The sequence below is a fragment of the Plectropomus leopardus genome, chromosome 22 (assembly GCF_026936395.1).
Source record: "Plectropomus leopardus strain MGB_pleo_1.0 chromosome 22, ASM2693639v1, whole genome shotgun sequence".
Lineage (NCBI taxonomy): Eukaryota > Metazoa > Chordata > Actinopteri > Perciformes > Serranidae > Plectropomus > Plectropomus leopardus.
In genome coordinates, this window is record NC_142197.1 from 168,354 (window position 1) to 191,870 (window position 23,517).

General features: G+C 40.0%; 1 protein-coding gene across 1 annotated transcript in view; it reads left to right on the top strand.

The window, feature by feature from the left end:
• The window catches only part of lta4h (leukotriene A4 hydrolase), a 57,427-nt gene extending 39,573 nt beyond the window's left edge, over positions 1-17,854 (top strand). The window contains exons 8-19 of the mRNA XM_088073083.1: positions 13,002-13,142; positions 13,252-13,275; positions 13,355-13,425; positions 14,611-14,722; positions 14,823-14,967; positions 15,983-16,086; positions 16,568-16,638; positions 16,720-16,774; positions 16,876-16,971; positions 17,121-17,203; positions 17,273-17,377; positions 17,484-17,854. Coding sequence (XP_087929209.1) covers positions 13,002-13,142; positions 13,252-13,275; positions 13,355-13,425; positions 14,611-14,722; positions 14,823-14,967; positions 15,983-16,086; positions 16,568-16,638; positions 16,720-16,774; positions 16,876-16,971; positions 17,121-17,203; positions 17,273-17,377; positions 17,484-17,622 — 1,146 coding nt within the window. The 3' untranslated portion in view covers positions 17,623-17,854. The remainder of the gene's footprint in view (positions 1-13,001; positions 13,143-13,251; positions 13,276-13,354; positions 13,426-14,610; positions 14,723-14,822; positions 14,968-15,982; positions 16,087-16,567; positions 16,639-16,719; positions 16,775-16,875; positions 16,972-17,120; positions 17,204-17,272; positions 17,378-17,483) is intronic.
• Positions 17,855-23,517: the final 5,663 nt, after the last annotated feature.

Genomic DNA, 23,517 nt, shown 5'->3' on the forward strand with positions numbered 1-23,517 from the left:
TTTTGGGACGTGTCATTTTTTGACGTTTTTGCCATACTATAGCCTTGCTTCTTGGGTCATTTTTTCGATTCAACATCTTATGGTGTTTTCGGCCGTTTTTGCAACTTTCAACGCTATGGTGTGTCTCTGCACGCTATCTAATATAGTTTAAAGCTGTTTTAAGCCGTTTTTGTGACATGTCCTTTTTTGACGTTTTTGCCATACTATAGCCTTGCTCTTTTGGTCATTTTTTTGGCTCTCCGTATTATGGTGTTTTTGGCAATTTTTTGCAACTTTGAATGTTATGGCGTGTCTCGGTACGCTATTTAATGTGGTTTAAAGCTGTTTTTAGCAGTTTTTGTGACATGTCCTTTTTTGACGTTTTTGCCATACTATAGCCTTGCTGTTTGGGTCATTTTTTCGACTTGCCATATTATGGTGTTTTTGGCCGTTTTTGCAACTTTGAATGCTATGACGTGTCTCGGCACACTATTTAATGTGGTTTAAAGCTGTTTTTAGCAGTTTTTGAACGTGTCATTTTTGACATTTTGCCATACTATAGCCTTGCTCTTTGGGTCATTTTTTCGACTTGTCATATTATAGTGTTTTTGCTGTGTTTGCCACGTTTAATGCTATTTTATGTCTTGGCACTTTATTTAATGTAGTTTTCAACTATTGTCAGACACCAGAAAATAACGTGCTGAAACATGCTATTGTATAGAACATTGCAAACCGTCCAATAATGTATAGTATTGCCTGACTTTGGTTTTTTCTTTTTGTTTTGGGTTTTTTTTTCATTCTTAGCGTCGGCCGAAGTCAACAAACAAACAGAAAGTCTGCTTTTTGTCCAGTAACCCGTGTCTTTGTTTTGTCTTTTTTGGCCATTCTCAAAAGGATGAAAAGGCGAACACACAGTTAGTTAGGTAGTAAAAGGTTTAATCAAAGGCAGGCTTTAATCAAAGATAAAGATGTCAAAAGCGAAAATCATGAGTAACAGTTACCTTACTCCCTGTTAAAGGAGCTACAAATACTGTCTAACAGAGAGTCGAAGCGAGATGAGGAAAAACCACACTAGCGCATAATGAATCAAAAGCGTCACAAGCAGAAAGCGCTCTCAGTTATCTGTTGTTCCTCTTTTATCTGGAGGCCCGTCACGTCATCACGCCATCCAAGCTCCGTATCTTCTCGTTGGCAGGCCTAGGGGTGGCATGTAGCAGAAACTTCCTCCTCTTTGGGGTGTTATGTTCAGGTAGTAGCTTCCTCCTCCTGCGGCTGGGAATTTCCACCCCTCCGTTTGTGGCTTCTTGTCAGCGGTTGCTCAAACGGCTGCTGCTGCTGATTCATAAACATGTTGAACGTACTCGCAGTTACATTACATTTGTGTAACATTCTGTGTTATGGTGTATCTCAGCACACTGTTTCATGCATTCTCAGTTGTTTTTTTAGAGGTGTCATTTTTTTACATTTTTGCTATACTATAGCCTTGCTCTTTGAGTCATTTTTTCGACTTGCCATATTATGGTGTTTTTGGCCGTTTTTGCATCTTTCAATACTATGGCGTGTCTCGGCACACTATTTAGTGTGGTTTAAAGCTGTTTTTAGCAGTTTTTGGAACGTATCATTTTTGACATTTTTGCCATACTATAGCCTTGCTCTTTTGGTCATTTTTTCGACTTGCCATATTATCGTGTTTGTGGCCGTTTTTGCAAATGTCAATGCTATGGCGTGTCTCGGTACGCTATTTAGTGTGGTTTGAAGCTGTTTTTAGCAGTTTTTGCGACATGTCCATTTTTGACATTTTTGCCATACTATAGCCTTGCTCTTTGGGTCATTTTTTCGATTCAACATCTTATGGTGTTTTTGGCCGTTTTTGCAACTTTCAATGCTATGGCGTGTCTCTGCACGCTATTTAATGTGGTTTAAAGTTATTTTTAGCAGTTTTTGCGACATGTCTTTCATAGACGTTTTTGCCATAGTATAGCCTTGCTCTTTAGGTCATTTTTTTTGGTTCTCCTTATTATGGTGTTTTTTGACGTTTTTGCGACTTTCAATGCTATGGCGTGTCTCTGCACGCTATTTAGTGTGGTTTAAAACTGTTTTCAGCTGTTTTTGTAACGTGTCATTTTTTGACTTTTTTGCCATACTATAGCCTTGCTCTTTGGGTCATTTTGTCGACTTGCCATATTATGGTGTTTTTGGCCGTTTTTGCAACTTTGAATGCTGTGGCGTGTCTCTGCACACTATTTAATATGGTTTAAAGCTGTTTTTAGCTGTTTTTTCGACGTGTCTTTTTTTAATGTTTTTGTCATACTATAGCCTTGCTCTTTTGGTAATTTTTTCGGCTCTCTGTATTATGGTGTTTTTGGCAATTTTTTGCAACTTTCAATGCTATGGTGTGTGTCTGCACGCTATTTAATATGGTTTAAAGCTGTTTTTTCGACGTGTTTCTTTTTGACGTTTTTGCCATACTGTAACCTTGCTCTTTGGGTCATTTTTTCGATTCACCATCTTATGGTGTTTTTGGCCGTTTTTGCAGCTTTCAATACTACTGCACGCTATTTAGTGTGGTTTAAAGCTGTTTTAAGCTGTTTTTGTGACATGTCCTTTTTTGACGTTTTTGCCATACTATAGCCTTGCTCTTTGGGTCATTTTTTCGACCGTCCACATTATGGTGTTTTTGGCCGTTTTTGCAACTTTCAATGCTATGGTGTGTCTCTGCACGCTATTTAATGTGGTTTAAAGCTGTTTTCAGCTGTTTTTGGGACGTGTCATTTTTTGACGTTTTTGCCATACTATAGCCTTGCTTCTTGGGTCATTTTTTCGATTCAACATCTTATGGTGTTTTCGGCCGTTTTTGCAACTTTCAACGCTATGGCGTGTCTCTGCACGCTATCTAATATAGTTTAAAGCTGTTTTAAGCCGTTTTTGTGACATGTCCTTTTTTGACGTTTTTGCCATACTATAGCCTTGCTCTTTTGGTCATTTTTTTGGCTCTCCGTATTATGGTGTTTTTGGCAATTTTTTGCAACTTTGAATGTTATGGCGTGTCTCTGCACGCTATTTAGTGTGGTTTAAAGCTGTTTTCAGCTGTTTTTGGAACGTGTCATTTTTGACGTTTTTGCCATACTATAGCCTTGCTCTTTTGGTCATTTTTTCGACCGTCCACATTATGGTGTTTTTGGCCGTTTTTGCAACTTTCAATGCTATGGTGTGTCTCTGCACGCTATTTAATGTGGTTTAAAGCTGTTTTCAGCTGTTTTTGGGACGTGTCATTTTTGGCGTTTTGCCATACTATAGCCTTGCTCTTTGGGTCATTTTTTCGATTCTACATGTTATGGTGTTTTCGGCCGTTTTGCAACTTTCAGCGCTATGGCGTGTCTCTGCACGCTATCTAATATAGTTTTAAACTGTTTTTAGCCGGTTTTTTGGCATGTCCTTTTTTGACGTTTTTGCCATACTATAGCCTTGCTCTTTTGGTCATTTTTTTGGCTCTCCGTATTATGGTGTTTTTGGCAATTTTTTGCAACTTTGAATGTTATGGCGTGTCTCTGCACGCTATTTAATGTGGTTTAAAGCTGTTTTCAGCTGTTTTTGGAACGTGTCATTTTTGACGTTTTTGCCATACTATAGCCTTGCTCTTTGGGTCATTTTTTTGGTTCTCATTGTTATGGTGTTTTCGGCCGTTTTTGCAACTTTCAACGCTATGGTGTGTCTCTGCACGCTATCTAATATAGTTTAAAGCTGTTTTAAGCCGTTTTGTGACATGTCCTTTTTGACGTTTTGCCATACTATAGCCTTGCTCTTTTGGTCATTTTTTCGACCGTCCACATTATGGTGTTTTTGGCCGTTTTTGCAACTTTCAATGCTATGGTGTGTCTCTGCACGCTATTTAATGTGGTTTAAAGCTGTTTTCAGCTGTTTTTGGGACGTGTCATTTTTTGACGTTTTTGCCATACTATAGCCTTGCTTCTTGGGTCATTTTTTCGATTCAACATCTTATGGTGTTTTCGGCCGTTTTTGCAACTTTCAACGCTATGGCGTGTCTCTGCACGCTTATCTAATATAGTTTAAAGCTGTTTTAAGCCGTTTTTGTGACATGTCCTTTTTTGACGTTTTTGCCATACTATAGCCTTGCTCTTTTGGTCATTTTTTTGGCTCTCCGTATTATGGTGTTTTTGGCAATTTTTTGCAACTTTGAATGTTATGGCGTGTCTCTGCACGCTATTTAGTGTGGTTTAAAGCTGTTTTCAGCTGTTTTTGGAACGTGTCATTTTTGACGTTTTTGCCATACTATAGCCTTGCTCTTTGGGTCATTTTTTCGACCGTCCACATTATGGTGTTTTTGGCCGTTTTTGCAACTTTCAATGCTATGGTGTGTCTCTGCACGCTATTTAATGTGGTTTAAAGCTGTTTTAAGCCGTTTTTGTGACGATGTCATTTTTTGACGTTTTTGCCATACTATAGCCTTGCTTCTTGGGTCATTTTTTCGATTCAACATCTTATGGTGTTTTCGGCCGTTTTTGCAACTTTCAACGCTATGGCGTGTCTCTGCACGCTATCTAATATAGTTTAAAGCTGTTTTAAGCCGTTTTTGTGACATGTCCTTTTTTGACGTTTTTGCCATACTATAGCCTTGCTCTTTTGGTCATTTTTTGGCTCTCCATTATTATGGTGTTTTTGGCATTTTTTGCAACTTTGAATGTTATGGCGTGTCTCTGCTATTTAGTGTAAAGCTGTTTAAAGTTTTTGTGTTTTGCGTGTCATTTTGACGTTTTGCCATACTATAGCCTTGCTCTTTGGGTCATTTTTTGACCGTCCACATTATGGTGTTTTGGCCGTTTTGCAACTTTCAATGCTATGGTGTGTCTCTGCACGCTATTTAATATAGTTTAAAGCTGTTTTCAGCTGTTTTGGAACGTGTCATTTTTGACGCTTTTGCCATACTATAGCCTTGCTTCTTGGGTCATTTTTTGTTTCTCTTTGTTATGGTGTTTTCGGCCGTTTTGCAACTTTCAACGCTATGGTGTGTCTCTGCACGCTATCTAATATAGTTTAAAGCTGTTTTAAGCCGTTTTGTGACATGTCCTTTTTGACGTTTGCCATACTATAGCCTTGCTCTTTTGGTCATTTTTCGACCGTCCACATTATGGTGTTTTTGGCCGTTTTGCAACTTTCAATGCTATGGTGTGTCTCTGCACGCTATTTAATGTAGTTTAAAGCTGTTTTCATTTTTTGTGACGTGTCATTTTTGGCGTTTTTGCCATACTATAGCCTTGCTTCTTGGTCATTTTTCGATTCAACATCTTATGGTGTTTTGCGTTTTGCAACTTTCAATGCTATGGTGTGTCTCTGCACGCTATCTAATATAGTTTAAAGCTGTTTTAAGCCGTTTTTGTGACATGTCCTTTTTTGACGTTTTTGCCATACTATAGCCTTGCTTCTTGGGTCATTTTTTCGATTCAACATCTTATGGTGTTTTCGGCCGTTTTTGCAACTTTCAACGCTATGGTGTGTCTCTGCACGCTATCTAATATAGTTTAAAGCTGTTTTAAGCCGTTTTTGTGACATGTACTTTTTTGATCGCTTTTGCCATACTATAGCCTTGCTCTTTTGGTCATTTTTTCGACCGTCCACATTATGGTGTTTTTGGCCGTTTTTGCAACTTTCAATGCTATGGTGTGTCTCTGCACGCTATTTAATGTGGTTTAAAGCTGTTTTCAGCTGTTTTTGGGACGTGTCATTTTTTGACGTTTTTGCCATACTATAGCCTTGCTTCTTGGGTCATTTTTTCGATTCAACATCTTATGGTGTTTTCGGCCGTTTTTGCAACTTTCAACGCTATGGTGTGTCTCTGCACGCTATCTAATATAGTTTAAAGCTGTTTTAAGCCGTTTTGTGACATGTCCTTTTTGACGTTTTGCCATACTATAGCCTTGCTCTTTTGGTCATTTTTTGGCTCTCCGTATTATGGTGTTTTTGGCAATTTTTTGCAACTTTGAATGTTATGGCGTGTCTCTGCACGCTATTTAGTGTGGTTTAAAGCTGTTTTCAGCTGTTTTTGGAACGTGTCATTTTTGACGTTTTTGCCATACTATAGCCTTGCTCTTTGGGTCATTTTTTTGGTTCTCATTGTTATGGTGTTTTCGGCCGTTTTTGCAACTTTCAACGCTATGGTGTGTCTCTGCACGCTATCTAATATAGTTTAAAGCTGTTTTAAGCCGTTTTTGTGACATGTCCTTTTTTGACGTTTTTGCCATACTATAGCCTTGCTCTTTTGGTCATTTTTTCGACCGTCCACATTATGGTGTTTTTGGCCGTTTTTGCAACTTTCAATGCTATGGTGTGTCTCTGCACGCTATTTAATGTGGTTTAAAGCTGTTTTCAGCTGTTTTTGGAACGTGTCATTTTTGACGTTTTTGCCATACTATAGCCTTGCTCTTTGGGTCATTTTTTTGGTTCTCATTGTTATGGTGTTTTCGGCCGTTTTTGCAACTTTCAACGCTATGGTGTGTCTCTGCACGCTATCTAATATAGTTTAAAGCTGTTTTAAGCCGTTTTTGTGACATGTCCTTTTTGGCGTTTTGCCATACTATAGCCTTGCTCTTTTGGTCATTTTTCGACCGTCCACATTATGGTGTTTTTGGCCGTTTTGCAACTTTCAATGCTATGGTGTGTCTCTGCACGCTATTTAATGTGGTTTAAAGCTGTTTTCAGCTGTTTTTGGGGCGATGTCATTTTTGACGTTTTTGCCATACTATAGCCTTGCTTCTTGGGTCATTTTTTCGATTCAACATCTTATGGTGTTTTCGGCCGTTTTTGCAACTTTCAACGCTATGGCGTGTCTCTGCACGCTATCTAATATAGTTTAAAGCTGTTTTAAGCCGTTTTTGTGACATGTCCTTTTTTGACGTTTTTGCCATACTATAGCCTTGCTCTTTTGGTCATTTTTTTGGCTCTCCGTATTATGGTGTTTTTGGCAATTTTTTGCAACTTTGAATGTTATGGCGTGTCTCTGCACGCTATTTAGTGTGGTTTAAAGCTGTTTTCAGCTGTTTTTGGAACGTGTCATTTTTGGCGTTTTGCCATACTATAGCCTTGCTCTTTTGGTCATTTTTTCGACCGTCCACATTATGGTGTTTTTGGCCGTTTTGCAACTTTCAATGCTATGGTGTGTCTCTGCACGCTATTTAATGTGGTTTAAAGCTGTTTTCAGCTGTTTTTGGGACGATGTCATTTTTGGCGTTTTGCCATACTATAGCCTTGCTTCTTGGGTCATTTTTCGATTCAACATCTTATGGTGTTTTCGGCCGTTTTGCAACTTTCAACGCTATGGCGTGTCTCTGCACGCTATCTAATATAGTTTAAAGCTGTTTTAAGCCGTTTTTGTGACATGTCCTTTTTTGACGTTTTTGCCATACTATAGCCTTGCTCTTTTGGTCATTTTTTTGGCTCTCCGTATTATGGTGTTTTTGGCAATTTTTTGCAACTTTGAATGTTATGGCGTGTCTCTGCACGCTATTTAATGTGGTTTAAAGCTGTTTTCAGCTGTTTTTGGAACGATGTCATTTTGGCGTTTTGCCATACTATAGCCTTGCTCTTTGGGTCATTTTTTGGTTCTCATTGTTATGGTGTTTTCGGCCGTTTTTGCAACTTTCAACGCTATGGTGTGTCTCTGCACGCTATCTAATATAGTTTAAAGCTGTTTTAAGCCGTTTTTGTGACATGTCCTTTTTGGCGTTTTGCCATACTATAGCCTTGCTCTTTTGGTCATTTTTGACCGTCCACATTATGGTGTTTTTGGCCGTTTTGCAACTTTCAATGCTATGGTGTGTCTCTGCACGCTATTAAATGTGGTTTAAAGCTGTTTTCAGCTGTTTGTGGGACGTGTCATTTTTTGACGCGTTTTGCCATACTATAGCCTTGCTTCTTGGGTCATTTTTTCGATTCAACATCTTATGGTGTTTTCGGCCGTTTTGCAACTTTCAGCGCTATGGCGTGTCTCTGCACGCTATCTAATATAGTTTAAAGCTGTTTTAAGCCGTTTTGTGACATGTCCTTTTTGCGCTTTTTGCCATACTATAGCCTTGCTCTTTTGGTCATTTTTTTGGCTCTCCGTATTATGGTGTTTTTGGCAATTTTTTGCAACTTTGAATGTTATGGCGTGTCTCTGCACGCTATTTAGTGTGGTTTAAAGCTGTTTTCAGCTGTTTTTGGAACGTGTCATTTTTGACGTTTTTGCCATACTATAGCCTTGCTCTTTTGGTCATTTTTTCGACCGTCCACATTATGGTGTTTTTGGCCGTTTTTGCAACTTTCAATGCTATGGTGTGTCTCTGCACGCTATTTAATGTGGTTTAAAGCTGTTTTCAGCTGTTTTTGGACGATGTCATTTTTGGCGTTTTGCCATACTATAGCCTTGCTTCTTGGGTCATTTTTCGATTCAACATCTTATGGTGTTTTCGGCCGTTTTGCAACTTTCAACGCTATGGCGTGTCTCTGCACGCTATCTAATATAGTTTAAAGCTGTTTTAAGCCGTTTTGTGACATGTCCTTTTGACGTTTTTGCCATACTATAGCCTTGCTCTTTTGGTCATTTTTTGGCTCTCCGTATTATGGTGTTTTTGGCAATTTTTGCAACTTTGAATGTTATGGCGTGTCTCTGCACGCTATTTAGTGTGGTTTAAAGCTGTTTTCAGCTGTTTTTGGAACGTGTCATTTTTGACGTTTTTGCCATACTATAGCCTTGCTCTTTGGGTCATTTTTTCGACCGTCCACATTATGGTGTTTTTGGCCGTTTTTGCAACTTTCAATGCTATGGTGTGTCTCTGCACGCTATTTAATGTGGTTTAAAGCTGTTTTCAGCTGTTTTTGGGACGTGTCATTTTTTGACGTTTTTGCCATACTATAGCCTTGCTTCTTGGGTCATTTTTTCGATTCAACATCTTATGGTGTTTTCGGCCGTTTTGCAACTTTCAGCGCTATGGCGTGTCTCTGCACGCTATCTAATATAGTTTAAAGCTGTTTTAAGCCGTTTTGTGACATGTCCTTTTTGACGTTTTGCCATACTATAGCCTTGCTCTTTTGGTCATTTTTTGGCTCTCCATTATTATGGTGTTTTTGGCAATTTTTTGCAACTTTGAATGTTATGGCGTGTCTCTGCACGCTATTTAGTGTGGTTTAAAGCTGTTTTCAGCTGTTTTTGGAACGTGTCATTTTTGACGTTTTTGCCATACTATAGCCTTGCTCTTTTGGTCATTTTTTCGACCGTCCACATTATGGTGTTTTTGGCCGTTTTTGCAACTTTCAATGCTATGGTGTGTCTCTGCACGCTATTTAATGTGGTTTAAAGCTGTTTTCAGCTGTTTTTGGGACGTGTCATTTTTTGACGTTTTTGCCATACTATAGCCTTGCTTCTTGGGTCATTTTTTCGATTCAACATCTTATGGTGTTTTCGGCCGTTTTTGCAACTTTCAACGCTATGGTGTGTCTCTGCACGCTATCTAATATAGTTTAAAGCTGTTTTAAGCCGTTTTGTGACATGTCCTTTTTGGCGTTTTTGCCATACTATAGCCTTGCTCTTTTGGTCATTTTTTTGGCTCTCCGTATTATGGTGTTTTTGGCAATTTTTTGCAACTTTGAATGTTATGGCGTGTCTCGGTACGCTATTTAATGTGGTTTAAAGCTGTTTTTAGCAGTTTTTGTGACATGTCCTTTTTTGACGTTTTTGCCATACTATAGCCTTGCTGTTTGGGTCATTTTTTCGACTTGCCATATTATGGTGTTTTTGGCCGTTTTTGCAACTTTGAATGCTATGACGTGTCTCGGCACACTATTTAATGTGGTTTAAAGCTGTTTTTAGCAGTTTTTGGAACGTGTCATTTTTTGACATTTTTGCCATACTATAGCCTTGCTCTTTGGGTCATTTTTTCGACTTGTCATATTATAGTGTTTTTGCTGTGTTTGCCACGTTTAATGCTATTTTATGTCTTGGCACTTTATTTAATGTAGTTTTCAACTATTGTCAGACACCAGAAAATAACGTGCTGAAACATGCTATTGTATAGAACATTGCAAACCGTCCAATAATGTATAGTATTGCCTGACTTTGGTTTTTTCTTTTTGTTTTGGGTTTTTTTTTCATTCTTAGCGTCGGCCGAAGTCAACAAACAAACAGAAAGTCTGCTTTTTGTCCAGTAACCCGTGTCTTTGTTTTGTCTTTTTTGGCCATTCTCAAAAGGATGAAAAGGCGAACACACAGTTAGTTAGGTAGTAAAAGGTTTAATCAAAGGCAGGCTTTAATCAAAGATAAAGATGTCAAAAGCGAAAATCATGAGTAACAGTTACCTTACTCCCTGTTAAAGGAGCTACAAATACTGTCTAACAGAGAGTCGAAGCGAGATGAGGAAAAACCACACTAGCGCATAATGAATCAAAAGCGTCACAAGCAGAAAGCGCTCTCAGTTATCTGTTGTTCCTCTTTTATCTGGAGGCCCGTCACGTCATCACGCCATCCAAGCTCCGTATCTTCTCGTTGGCAGGCCTAGGGGTGGCATGTAGCAGAAACTTCCTCCTCTTTGGGGTGTTATGTTCAGGTAGTAGCTTCCTCCTCCTGCGGCTGGGAATTTCCACCCCTCCGTTTGTGGCTTCTTGTCAGCGGTTGCTCAAACGGCTGCTGCTGCTGATTCATAAACATGTTGAACGTACTCGCAGTTACATTACATTTGTGTAACATTCTGTGTTATGGTGTATCTCAGCACACTGTTTCATGCATTCTCAGTTGTTTTTTTAGAGGTGTCATTTTTTTACATTTTTGCTATACTATAGCCTTGCTCTTTGAGTCATTTTTTCGACTTGCCATATTATGGTGTTTTTGGCCGTTTTTGCATCTTTCAATACTATGGCGTGTCTCGGCACACTATTTAGTGTGGTTTAAAGCTGTTTTTAGCAGTTTTTGGAACGTATCATTTTTTGACATTTTTGCCATACTATAGCCTTGCTCTTTTGGTCATTTTTTCGACTTGCCATATTATCGTGTTTGTGGCCGTTTTTGCAAATGTCAATGCTATGGCGTGTCTCGGTACGCTATTTAGTGTGGTTTGAAGCTGTTTTTAGCAGTTTTTGCGACATGTCCATTTTGACATTTTTGCCATACTATAGCCTTGCTCTTTGGGTCATTTTTTCGATTCAACATCTTATGGTGTTTTTGGCGCTTTTGCAACTTTCAATGCTATGGCGTGTCTCTGCACGCTATTTAATGTGGTTTAAAGTTATTTTTAGCAGTTTTTGCGACATGTCTTTCATAGACGTTTTTGCCATAGTATAGCCTTGCTCTTTAGGTCATTTTTTTTGGTTCTCCTTATTATGGTGTTTTTTGACGTTTTTGCGACTTTCAATGCTATGGCGTGTCTCTGCACGCTATTTAGTGTGGTTTAAAACTGTTTTCAGCTGTTTTTGTAACGTGTCATTTTTTGACTTTTTTGCCATACTATAGCCTTGCTCTTTGGGTCATTTTGTCGACTTGCCATATTATGGTGTTTTTGGCCGTTTTTGCAACTTTGAATGCTGTGGCGTGTCTCTGCACACTATTTAATATGGTTTAAAGCTGTTTTTAGCTGTTTTTTCGACGTGTCTTTTTTTAATGTTTTTGTCATACTATAGCCTTGCTCTTTTGGTAATTTTTTCGGCTCTCTGTATTATGGTGTTTTTGGCAATTTTTTGCAACTTTCAATGCTATGGTGTGTGTCTGCACGCTATTTAATATGGTTTAAAGCTGTTTTTTCGACGTGTTTCTTTTTGACGTTTTTGCCATACTGTAACCTTGCTCTTTGGGTCATTTTTTCGATTCACCATCTTATGGTGTTTTTGGCCGTTTTTGCAGCTTTCAATACTACTGCACGCTATTTAGTGTGGTTTAAAGCTGTTTTAAGCTGTTTTTGTGACATGTCCTTTTTTGACGTTTTTGCCATACTATAGCCTTGCTCTTTGGGTCATTTTTTCGGCTCTCCGTATTATGGTGTTTTTGGCCGTTTTTGCAACTTTGAATGCTATGGCGTGTCTCTGCACACTATTTAATATGGTTTCAAGCTGTTTTTAGCTGTTTTTTCGACGTGTCTTTTTTTGACGTTTTTGCCATACTATAGCCTTGCTCTTTTGGTAATTTTTTCGACCGTCCACATAATGGTGTTTTTGGCCGTTTTTGCAACTTTGAATGCTATGGCGTGTCTCTGCACACTATTTAATATGGTTTAAAGCTGTTTTTAGCTGTTTTTTCGACGTGTCTTTTTTTGAGGTTTTTGTCATACTATAGCCTTGCTCTTCGGGTCATTTTTGGTACTTGCTATATCATAGTGTTTTTTCCACGTTTTTGCAACTTTCAATGCTATGGCGTGTGTCTGCACGCTATTTAATATGGTTTAAAGCTGTTTTTTCGACGTGTTTCTTTTTGACGTTTTTGCCATACTGTAACCTTGCTCTTTGGGTCATTTTTTCGATTCACCATCTTATGGTGATTCATGATTCATGATTCATGCCACTTAATGCGGTTTTATGTGGCTTTTAGCTGTTTTTTCGCACAGTTTCATCTTGACATTTTTCAACATATTATACTGTGTCATGTTTTGACATTCTATATACTACATGGGTCTTCTTTTGATATGTCAGATTTTGACATTTTTCAATTTTTTTTTTTTCAAATTCTACACTGTGGTTTTCAGCCTTTTTTTGATATTTCATACTTTTAATGACATACTCAATTAATGACATACTACACTATTATGTTTTTCTTTGTTTTTTCGACATGCTATGTTGTGATGTTTTGGGCCGTTTTTGCCTCATCATATTTTTTTTTTTTTTTTTATTACATAGTAAACAATGTAGTGTTTAAACATGCTCCATGCTGATGACATGTTGTATGTTGTAAAAAATTTTCATACAATGGTCATGGATTAGACCCGCCTGTACTCATCAGTACATTGTCACATACCTCAGTTGACGTGACGTGTTTTGCTGCTGTTTGTCCTCAGACCGAGACCATGCTGAAGACGGCTGAGGACCTGGCTGGACCGTACGTTTGGGGTCAGTACGACATCCTGGTTCTTCCTCCGTCTTTCCCCTACGGAGGCATGGAGAACCCCTGTCTGACCTTCGCCACGCCCACCCTGCTGGTACAAACACACACGTGATTAGAGCATCAGTGACATCATCACACGTCACCTGACCTGAGCATCATGTGACTGCTGATCAGCTGATCACCGTGTGTTTATCTCTTTCCAGGCAGGAGACAAGTCCCTGTCCAATGTGAGTATAAAGTCCGTCTCTGCAGAGTCCGCTCTCTGTCCACATTCACACGCTCAACTGGTGCCGTTCTTCCTGTCAGGTGATCGCTCACGAGATCTCCCACAGCTGGACTGGGAATCTGGTGACCAACAAGACCTGGGAGCACTTCTGGTAAACACAGAAACACACCAGTTAACCCTTAAATCAGCCCTCACAAACACACCAGTTAACCCTTAAATCAGCCCTCGCAAACACACCAGTTAACCCTTAAATCAGCCCTCACAAACACACCAGTTAACCCTAACCTGCGGCTCAGTTTACAGCACAACGCATCACTAAGCCGATCTCTAAACCATCAGTGGTCGGTCTGCTGGGCGCTCGCGCTGCGTGCACGCTGATGAAGGTTATGAGATATTAACACAGAGGCCCTGTAGTTTGAACCAACAGTGCAAACTGTTTTTGGCAGCTTCAGAGCAGCAGCTGCACGTCTTCTGTTCTTACCTTTCACAATAAAAGCCCTAGGCAGATACACAGCGTCGCAGCCCACCAGAGGGGACTTGTGTACACGCAGAGGCTACAGTGATCAGCTGTTCAATTTGTTCAATACTTTTGCTTAATACTTTTCGGATTTTGCTCTGGCCTCTTCTTTAAGTTTGCATTCATTATTATCTCAGTTAACTTTACTGAAAAAAATTGTATTTGAAACAAAAAGGCGGGTGATTATTTTGGCAGGTAAAAAATATACTGCTGGTAGATTTTTTTCTACCAAACAGGCTGGTGAACGAAAACGTCAACTCTGGACATTGTCTGTCAGACTGTAATGTCTCAAAGTGAGCAGCAACAATCACCAACAGACGTCCCCAACAGACGTCCCCAACAGACGTCGCCTTGAGACGTCCCCAACAGACGTCCCCAACAGACGTCGCCTACAGACGTCCCCAACAGACAAAATTCTATACTTGCCATCAGTGTGCTGATATAATATATTCCACACAAAAATATCCTGAACCCGCCCCCCTGTTTACTGATCAGTTTACCAAATTAAATCTAAAAAAACAAACAGCTGATGGCTGTTTGAGGAGTTTCAGCGCTTTGCTTTCATATTTGTAGAATTATTTAATTGTGGAAGAATAATATGATTTTTTTCCTTCATTGTTGCTGCAGTTTGCTCATAAATGTTGTCTTCCCCAATGTTGTTGTTGTTGTTGTTAACAGAATGATTTTCTTTTCTTTGATGAAGAACAGTTAATCAATAATCATGTGATGGAGCAGCTGATCAATAACTAATAATGGGAGCAGTGAGTCGATCGGTAATCGATAATCAGAGCAGTGATGGCGGCTGTGTGTGCCCGGCAGGCTGAACGAGGGTCACACGGTGTACCTGGAGAGGATGATCGGCCGCTCCATGGACAGCGAGCAGTTCAGGCAGTTCAAAGCCATGGGGGGCTGGAAGGACCTGCAGGACTCGGTGAGGACCTGGACCCGGACCCAGACCCGGAGCTGTGTGATGCTGCCCTGACTGATGGCAGCAATCTGTCTGACTCTCACGTGTCTGTGATGTCACCCAGGTGAACACCTTCGGAGCCAACAACCCTCTGACTAACCTGGTCCCCAGCCTGCAGGACGTGGACCCCGACGATGCCTTCTCCTCGGTGCCCTACGAGAAAGGCTTCGCTCTGCTTTACCACCTGGAAGAGCTGCTGGGCGGCCCAGGTAACACCTGCACACGTCTGCACACATCTGCACACGTCTGCACACATCAACACACGTCTGCACACATCAGCACACGTCTGCACACATCAGCACACGTTTGCACACATCTGCACACGTCTGCACACATCAGCACACGTCTGCACACATCAGCACACATCTGCACACGTCTGCACACATCAGCACACGTCTGCACACGTCTGCACACGTCTGCACACATCAGCACACGTCTGCACACATCAGCACACGTCTGCACACATCTGCACACATCAGCACACGTCTGCACACATCAGCACACGTCTGCACACATCAGCACACGTCTGCACACTTCAGCACACGTCTGCACACATCTGCACACGTCTGCACACGTCTGCACACATCAGCACACGTCTGCACACATCTGCACACATCAGCACGCGTCTGCACACGTCTGCACACATCAGCACACGTCGGCACACGTCTGCACACGTCGGCACACATCAGCACACGTCTGCACACGTCTGCACACGTCTGCACACATCAGCACACGTCTGCACACGTCTGCACACATCAGCACACGTCTGCACACATCAGCACACGTCTGCACACATCAGCACACGTCTGCACACATCAGCACACGTCTGCACACATCAGCACGCGTCTGCACACGTCTGCACACCATCATTGAAAAGTTTTGAAATATTGTCCATGATTTTAATTTTTTTTTGAAAAGGGACCATGTTCAGTATTAAACATAAACGTTGCTGTTTGATGAATTGTACCAGAATTAGCTCGAAGCTAATTCACACTTGCGGTCTCTTGGCAGATCCAAAGTAAAACATCACAAAAATAAAACATCACAAAAGAAAGAAGAAGAAATGCAAAGTACAGTAACGCAAAGCTGCAACATCACACACGCAAACACACACACTCTGACCTATAAACATGCACACCTGCACACACACACACACATACATTATGATTATGTGTGTGTCCTATGTGGATGTCTCCTCACCTGTCCGTCCATCTGTCCCCTCAGAGGTGTTCATGGGTTTTGTGAAGTCCTACATCCAGCTGTTCGCCTACAGCAGCGTCACCACTGACCAGTGGAAGAACTACCTGTTCACCTACTTCAAGGACAAGGTGAGACACACCTGGACGCTCTGTCTCTCAACACTGATAGATAGATAGATAGATAGATTGATAGATAGATAGGTACTTTATTGATCCCGAGGGAAATTTAAGTAACCAGCAGCATATTAAACATACAGAATAGAATATAGACCAATAAATATATAAGCAATATATACAGAGAAAAAGAGAGATGCAGAATATGCAAAAACACAAGATATAAAACAACAATAACAATAAAAACAGTGCAACAGTGCAAACAGTGTTTATCTGTGTGAGGAGGAGTTGAAGAGTCGTATGGCCTGTGGGACAAACGACTTCCTCAGCCTGTCAGTGGAGCAGGACAGGGACAGCAGCCTGTCACTGAAGACACTCCTCTGCCTGATGATGATGCCGTGCAGAGGGTGCTGGGCATTGTCCATGATGCAGAGCAGTTTGCTGACAGACTGTCCTCACAGTTTTCTGTGTCCTTAACGTCCTCTGTGTCCCTCAGGTGGACATCCTGAACAAGGTGGACTGGAACGCCTGGATGTTCACTCCCGGCATGCCTCCAGTCAAACCTCAGTGAGTTGACCCCCGAAACCCCCATCAGGTCCTCCAGTCCGTCTCTTGTCCTCGTCTGATTTTGTCTCATGGTTGTTTCAGGTACGACACCACGCTGGCTGATGCCTGTATTGCCCTGAGCCAGAAGTGGATCAAGGTGAGACCTGGACCTCACAGTGAGACCTGGACCTCAAAAGGACCTGGTTTTATTGTCCTCTCATGTTCAGAGTCAAACCTTCGTCCTCTGTCCCCCTTCAGGCCACAGACCGGGACCTGAGCAGCTTCCAAGAATCTGATTTGAAGAAGCTGTCATCCCACCAAGTCATCGAGTTCCTGTCCCTCCTGCTTCAGGAGGTAAACCACTTCACCACAGTCCACTTCAACTCACCACAGTCCATTTCAATTCAACACAGTCCACGTCATTTTACCATAATCTACCTCAGCTCACCATAGTCCACTTCAGTCCACTTCAGTTCACCACAGTCCAGCTCTTCTCCCTCCAGAATCCGCTCCCCCTGACTCACGTGAAGAAGATGCAGGAGGTTTACGACCTCAATGGCAGCATGAACTCAGAGATCCGCTTCAGGTAAGAGATCTTTCACTTTAAGCCCCGCCTCCTCCCTGGAAGCGTCCTGATTGGCTGTCTTCCCTCCAGGTGGCTGAGGCTTTGTGTCCGCTCCAAGTGGGAGGAGGCTGTTTCCATGGCAATGAAGATGGCGACGGAGCAGGGCAGGATGAAGTTCACCAGACCGCTCTTCAGGTGCGTTTCCTCCAGAACTCGCAGAGTTCTCTGAGTGTTCTCTGTTGGTTCTCTGAGTGTTCTCTGTTGGTTCTCTGAGTGTTCTCTGTTGGTTCTGGTTCTTCAGGGAGGTCTTCAATTTTGAGAAGTACCGTGAAGAAGCCGTTCGAGTGTTCCTGGCGAACAGAGCCGCCATGCACCCGGTCACCTCTGGACTGGTCGCCAAAGACCTGAAGGTGGACGCCAGCAACACCACCAGTCTGTAACTCCAGAAACCAGTCTGTGAAAACAAGAAACCGGTATTAATGACAGGGAATGAGGATTTTGTTTCGATGCTTCATGTTTCTGCTCACGTTTGCTTCGTTTGGTCGGAGTGACAGAAAGACGAGACAAAATCAACAGCTCAATCTTATGTTAGTTCACCAACTTTCTGATTGTTCGGTTTTGTTTTTCTGACTTTTTTTTCTCACTAGCGGAATTAAAATGTTTCTGAAATCAGCTGCTGTCGTCTGGCTCTGTCACCGTGTTCAAACCGCCGTCATGTTCAGGTCACGCTTCACGCCACTAAATGAAAGACTTGAACATAAAAACATGAAGAACCACCTGATGCTTGTTGGAACTCGACCTCGAAAAGTGACACCAAAAGTTCAGAGAATCAATGTCTGTCATAAATAATTCAGTATTAAGAGTAATTATAATGACAGCTGCAAGCAGCGATGAAAGGGCCCTCGCCCCCCACAAGTGTCGCGGTACTGGTGGACTAGCTAAAGCGGTCGTTAATTTCTGCTGAAGTTAGATAACGCACAGAGAGTTCGGACCCTGGAGTGAGATATTTTACATGATGGAGTACTTCCAGCTCCACTAGATGGCACTGGAGGGCGCATGAACTCCACATCATCTTGGTGTGCGTCATTTTTAGATCAAACCATGAAAATTTCATGTAAATTGATTAATTAATTAATATTAAAACAAAAAATCTATTTGGAATATTGAGATTGAACCTTTTCCAGGGCAGGTAAAGTTTACAGGCCGCTTCCCAAAAATGAGTCTGAAGTGCAACTTAAAACAGTTGAAATGTCCGAAGGTTTGGCTCAGTGGGTTAAACGGTTGGTTGGTGTCTCCGAGGGTGTGGGATTGAGCCTTTTTCGGGACAGGTGACTTTTAATGGTTGTTGTCCAAATGTGAAAGGTAAAGGGAACGTCCAAAATGGTATAAAAGGCTCAGGGGAAAAGACGGCTGGTTGGAGTCTCCTCGCAGGCAAAGCGTTTCTGCAACAATACAAAATTCATGGCTGAAATTTAACGGATGATGCCAGGTTTGGTGAAAACTAGATATAAACAAGACAATTGTGTCACAAACAAACAAAATACTATACACCTGAATATTAAAACGTCAATACCCTCTAATGGACAAAGTATGTTATTACATAACAGTCTCTGAATTACCTCAGATTTTACTTTGACATTTCTTTACCTTTATTCCTTGATTTTTACAGACGCATCTGCTGTAAAGCACTTTGGGTACTTTTTTGGTAATTGTAAAGGGCTATAGAAATAAATATTGATAGACTGATTGATACTGGTTTTACCTGTTTCGGGACAACGTCACCGGATTTATTGGCCAAAATGATATATCACTCAACTGTTCGAGCCTGAATTTGTTCTGCAATATCACAATCGGCGTTTAAACTGTATAAATCTACAGCCAAATGATATTTTATGGAATAAAAATAAAATAAAATCTGGGCTGATATATCTGTCTGCACTGCTGATATAAGGGTCATATGGTGTTGAAACGGAAAAGTTCAGTATCGGCAGTGACGTCTTTCAAAAACTCGCCTGATAAACGAATCTTTAGTTTTTCTTTCAGAATTCACCTGTCCCACATAAGACTTGAACCAGCAACCTCAGGCACACTATGGGCCTGATGTGCCACCGAGCGAACCTCCTGACACTTCGCCTGTTTTCAACGTTCTGCTGTAAACTCACGATCGTGTCCGAGGACGAGCTGCGCACTCTGACCAATCAGATCGTCTGACGAGAAAAAAACTGTATCGTTTCGCATTATTTTAAATATTTATTGTATTCAGTTTGCGTTGGTCCGCGCGGTCGAACACGGAGGAGCGGGAACGGTTCAGCTCTAGACCCTGATAGAGACTCAGACCCAGAGCAGCTCAGACCCAGAAGGAAAAGGACTCTGTGGTCTGGACCAGGTCCACAGCAACATCTACACCTAAAAAAATAACAGCACTATGGGTCCCGCTCAGATTCATTTGACATTTATTATAACAGAACTTTATTTAAACGTATACTTTATAAAAGTATTTGATGAAACTTTATTCAAACAGGACTTTATTTAAATGTACACTTTATAAAAGTATTTGATGAAACTTTACTATAAAAGGACTTTATTTAAATGTATACTTTAAATCAGTATTTTATTAAAATTAACTATAACTGGACTTAATTTTACATTAAACCTTATTAAAGTATTTTATGAAACTTTACTAAATAAAATGACTTTATTTAAATGTATACTTTAAATCAGTATTTTACTAAAATCAAATTTTTATTCTCTGAGCGTAAAAAGACATCCATCATCTGACAAAGATTTTCATCATAAATAAAAAAACATTTTGATCAAAAAATGAGACAAAACCTTTTTCTTACCTCTGACCTTTGACCTCTGTCTTCTCCTGCAGCTGAACCATAGACGGTGAAGTACGAGTCCCGAAACGCAGAAGTCCGTTAGCCTCTTAGCTCCCGGCTCCCTCGTCTCAAAGGTTTTTTGAATGGGTTTTCAGTAAAATGCCTTAAATAAGGTCTGTGTTAACACAGGCTTTAAGATATTTACACATTTTGTTCTGCAACATAAAACACGTCCGCTTAAACACGATGTTTGAACTTTGAAGGTTTTACTCGTCATAAAAAAGGCGATTGCTAACAAGTGGCTAAATGGGACGACAGTGTTTGTCGGGGACGTCGAACGTCCTCACGGCGGACACAGAAACTCACAAACACACTCTCACGCCTCCACGGCGTCACAGAGCCACACTCGAATGTGGAGATTTCTCTATTTATAATGTTTTGATCATGTTTTTACATGTTTTTACATGTTTTTACAGTGTTTGCAGTTGTGACATTTAAGTGACAAACAGCTTTTTGCTTCAAAAGTCACAAAAGTGGAGTTCATCTGTGGAGATCAAAACGTGTCAGTCCCATAAACTCGATAACCGAAAATCCCATTCAAAAATCCTGTAAGGTTTTTGAGGAGGGAACCAGTGCGATGCTAACTTCCTGGTTGGCCTCCAAAAACACGTCGTCCTTTCAGGCTCTGCTGACAGACATCATTAACCCTCTGAGGCCCGAGGCCACGCCGTGTTTCTCCTGCTGCCGTCAGTCATTTCACCTTTGATCTGTGAGCGGCTCAGTTCGATTTCTGTCAAAAACACGAAAAAGGCCAACAAGCAGCTGCGTAAAAAATGTGACACATTGAACAGATTTAAAGAATAATTATATTTTTAAAAAGAGGAAAAACTATTTATTATCATTAGAATGACCTTTTTAAGGTGTTTTTTTACTTTTCTCTTTTTGAACAAATCTTCAGGTCATTTTTTTTGTACTCTGAACTAGTTTTAGGCTCAGTTTTGGATAATTTCTTCTGTCGTTGCTTGTTTTTTTCCACTTTTTGAAAGAAAGTCAATTTTGCTGAGTTTTCAAAGGGTTAATAAATCAAAAAGCTGAAACACAAAGCAGATCAAACCCTCACATTCAAAAAAATCCCAATGCTGAACCTGTTTCAGCTGAGAACCATTGGGGGAAATTCCAAATGTTACAGCAGCATGAAAAAAGAAAAGTGAAATGTAACAAAGAAAATAACAATAACAAATAACAATAAATAAGTAATAAAATAAGTATGTACATAGAGGAAATAAGGTATGTACACATAATAATAAGTAAGTAATAGAATAGTATGTACACAAAAGATGGATTAGAGAATAGTACAAAAATTTGTTGTGCAAATTACTCTGGGAATTATATTAATATAAAGTAATAATAGTGATAATAAATATGTTATTGTGTATGAATATAATAACATATTTACTGTCGGTGCAGACTCTCATCAGTAAACTGGGTCGAATGTTTCAGTTGGTTTCTCCAGTCTCAGTTTCACCATCAGCTGTAAACACACAGCAGCACGAAACATTTCCAAACTTTACCAAACATTACAAAATGTTACCAAACACAGCCGTTACAGAAACTACAAGAAAAGAAGAAGAAGAAGAAGGAAAAGCAGAAGTGAGTGCGTTTCCTAAAAGCAGTTTGAACATGATGAAGAGCAGAAATCCGTCTGATCTTTAGAAACACTCTTGAGGTCAGAAAGAGTCGACATTTATCATCAGTAAACTCAGTCTGCGTCAGACTCATACTTCACATCAAACGGATGAAACCAAGAGCTCTTTCTGGAAAAAATCAGGAAAAAAATAAAAACTCTTTCGTCAAAAAACTGACTGATAATATGATAATTCAGGCCCTGCCAGATATTTAGACACCTCTTCTTTTATTACTTTTGTGTTGTTTTTATTGTTTGTTTACCCCTGTGTTTTCTTTGTTATTTTAATTGTGGCTTATATGTTGTTATTATTATTATTATTATTATTATTATTATTATTATTATTATTATTATTATTATTATTATTATTATTATTATTATTATTATCATCATTAGTGTTTTGTCATATTTTTTATATTCTTTTTCTCAGGCTGTGAGCAGTACGCTGGGAGGTGTGTGAGCTGCTGTTTTCACTGAATGGGTTCTTAATGAAGAGACCAAAAAATATGATAAGAATATGAAGTTATTGTGAAAATCTCTTCTGTGTCACAGTATATGTTAAAATTAGGAGTTTATAAATAGAAGGAGTTAATGTTCAGATTCAGTAGTTAATTAATCACAACTTTTTTTTTTTTTATAAAAAACAGTCAGGCAGAAAATGTCTTTTTGTCTTCTGACTGACACCTGTGTTATTCATATCAACTGTTTTTTAAAGATTTTTTCTTTACATAAATTTCATTGTTAACAAATTGATCAAAAGCTGGATCATAACTTGTGTTTTCTCCAAGTGAAATCTCAAAGCGTTTCATTCATTTTTAAAGTTTTGCTCACCTTTAAGTTCAATGTGTTCATATTTCTACTCCCAAACAAAAAACTGTATTTTATGAGACTTAAAAGTGGATTTAAGGATGACCAGACAAGATTTTTCATCATTTATTGCGTTTGAATAATCCATCTGATTTGTCTGAGTTAGAACACTGATTTTCAGAATAAATATTATAAATATTACAATATTTAAATTTAAAGAGTGATGTATGAGATTTTAAAAGGTCCATTTATGCATATAAACATTTTACTTATTTATTACTTTATTTTTTTTGTAATTTTTTAATTGAACGTTGCAGCAACGCTCAGTCCCTGTTTACTGTAATCACACCTGCAGAATCGGTGGAACCGAACCCACGTCACTTTAATACAAGAGCTTCTTACCTGAAACTCTGCGTTTTTCCGCTCTGCCGTCACCTGAGAGCTCTCACCTGCACACCGAGTGCTGGGGCTCCGCCCACACCTGCCGGAGGCGTCACCTGAGGATGACGTCAGACGTACAAAAACAAAACGTAAACACAGACTTGTTGGACAGAAGTCACATAAAGATGTCAATCATACAATATTTCAAACTTACTTGGTGACTCAGGTGATTTATCCCCTTTGGAATTCTTACAGGCTGAGGGAAAAAAAAAAGCAGCAACTTTAAAACTGGACGAATTTTTTTCTTTGGCGATAAACTAATATTCCTTCGGATAAAATTTAATTTAATGCAGCTGAAAGATTGAATTACATTTCATATGGATTTACATATTTCAGTAAAGAAGGGGTTAAACTTTGTGCAGGTATTGGACTGTGCCACTGGGCTGCAGACAGCAGGGGGAGTCTGAGCTTAAATCATTTCACTGTTCACTCATTGCAGTCAGCATCAGTTCAAACTACTCATTTTATTTCACGCCGGTCTGATGATTGAGCCGTTTTTTTGTCCCTGATTCATTACATGAACCCTCACAATCACCCACAAACCTCAGTGTTGTCAGAAAATATTAACACGCAGCAGCAGT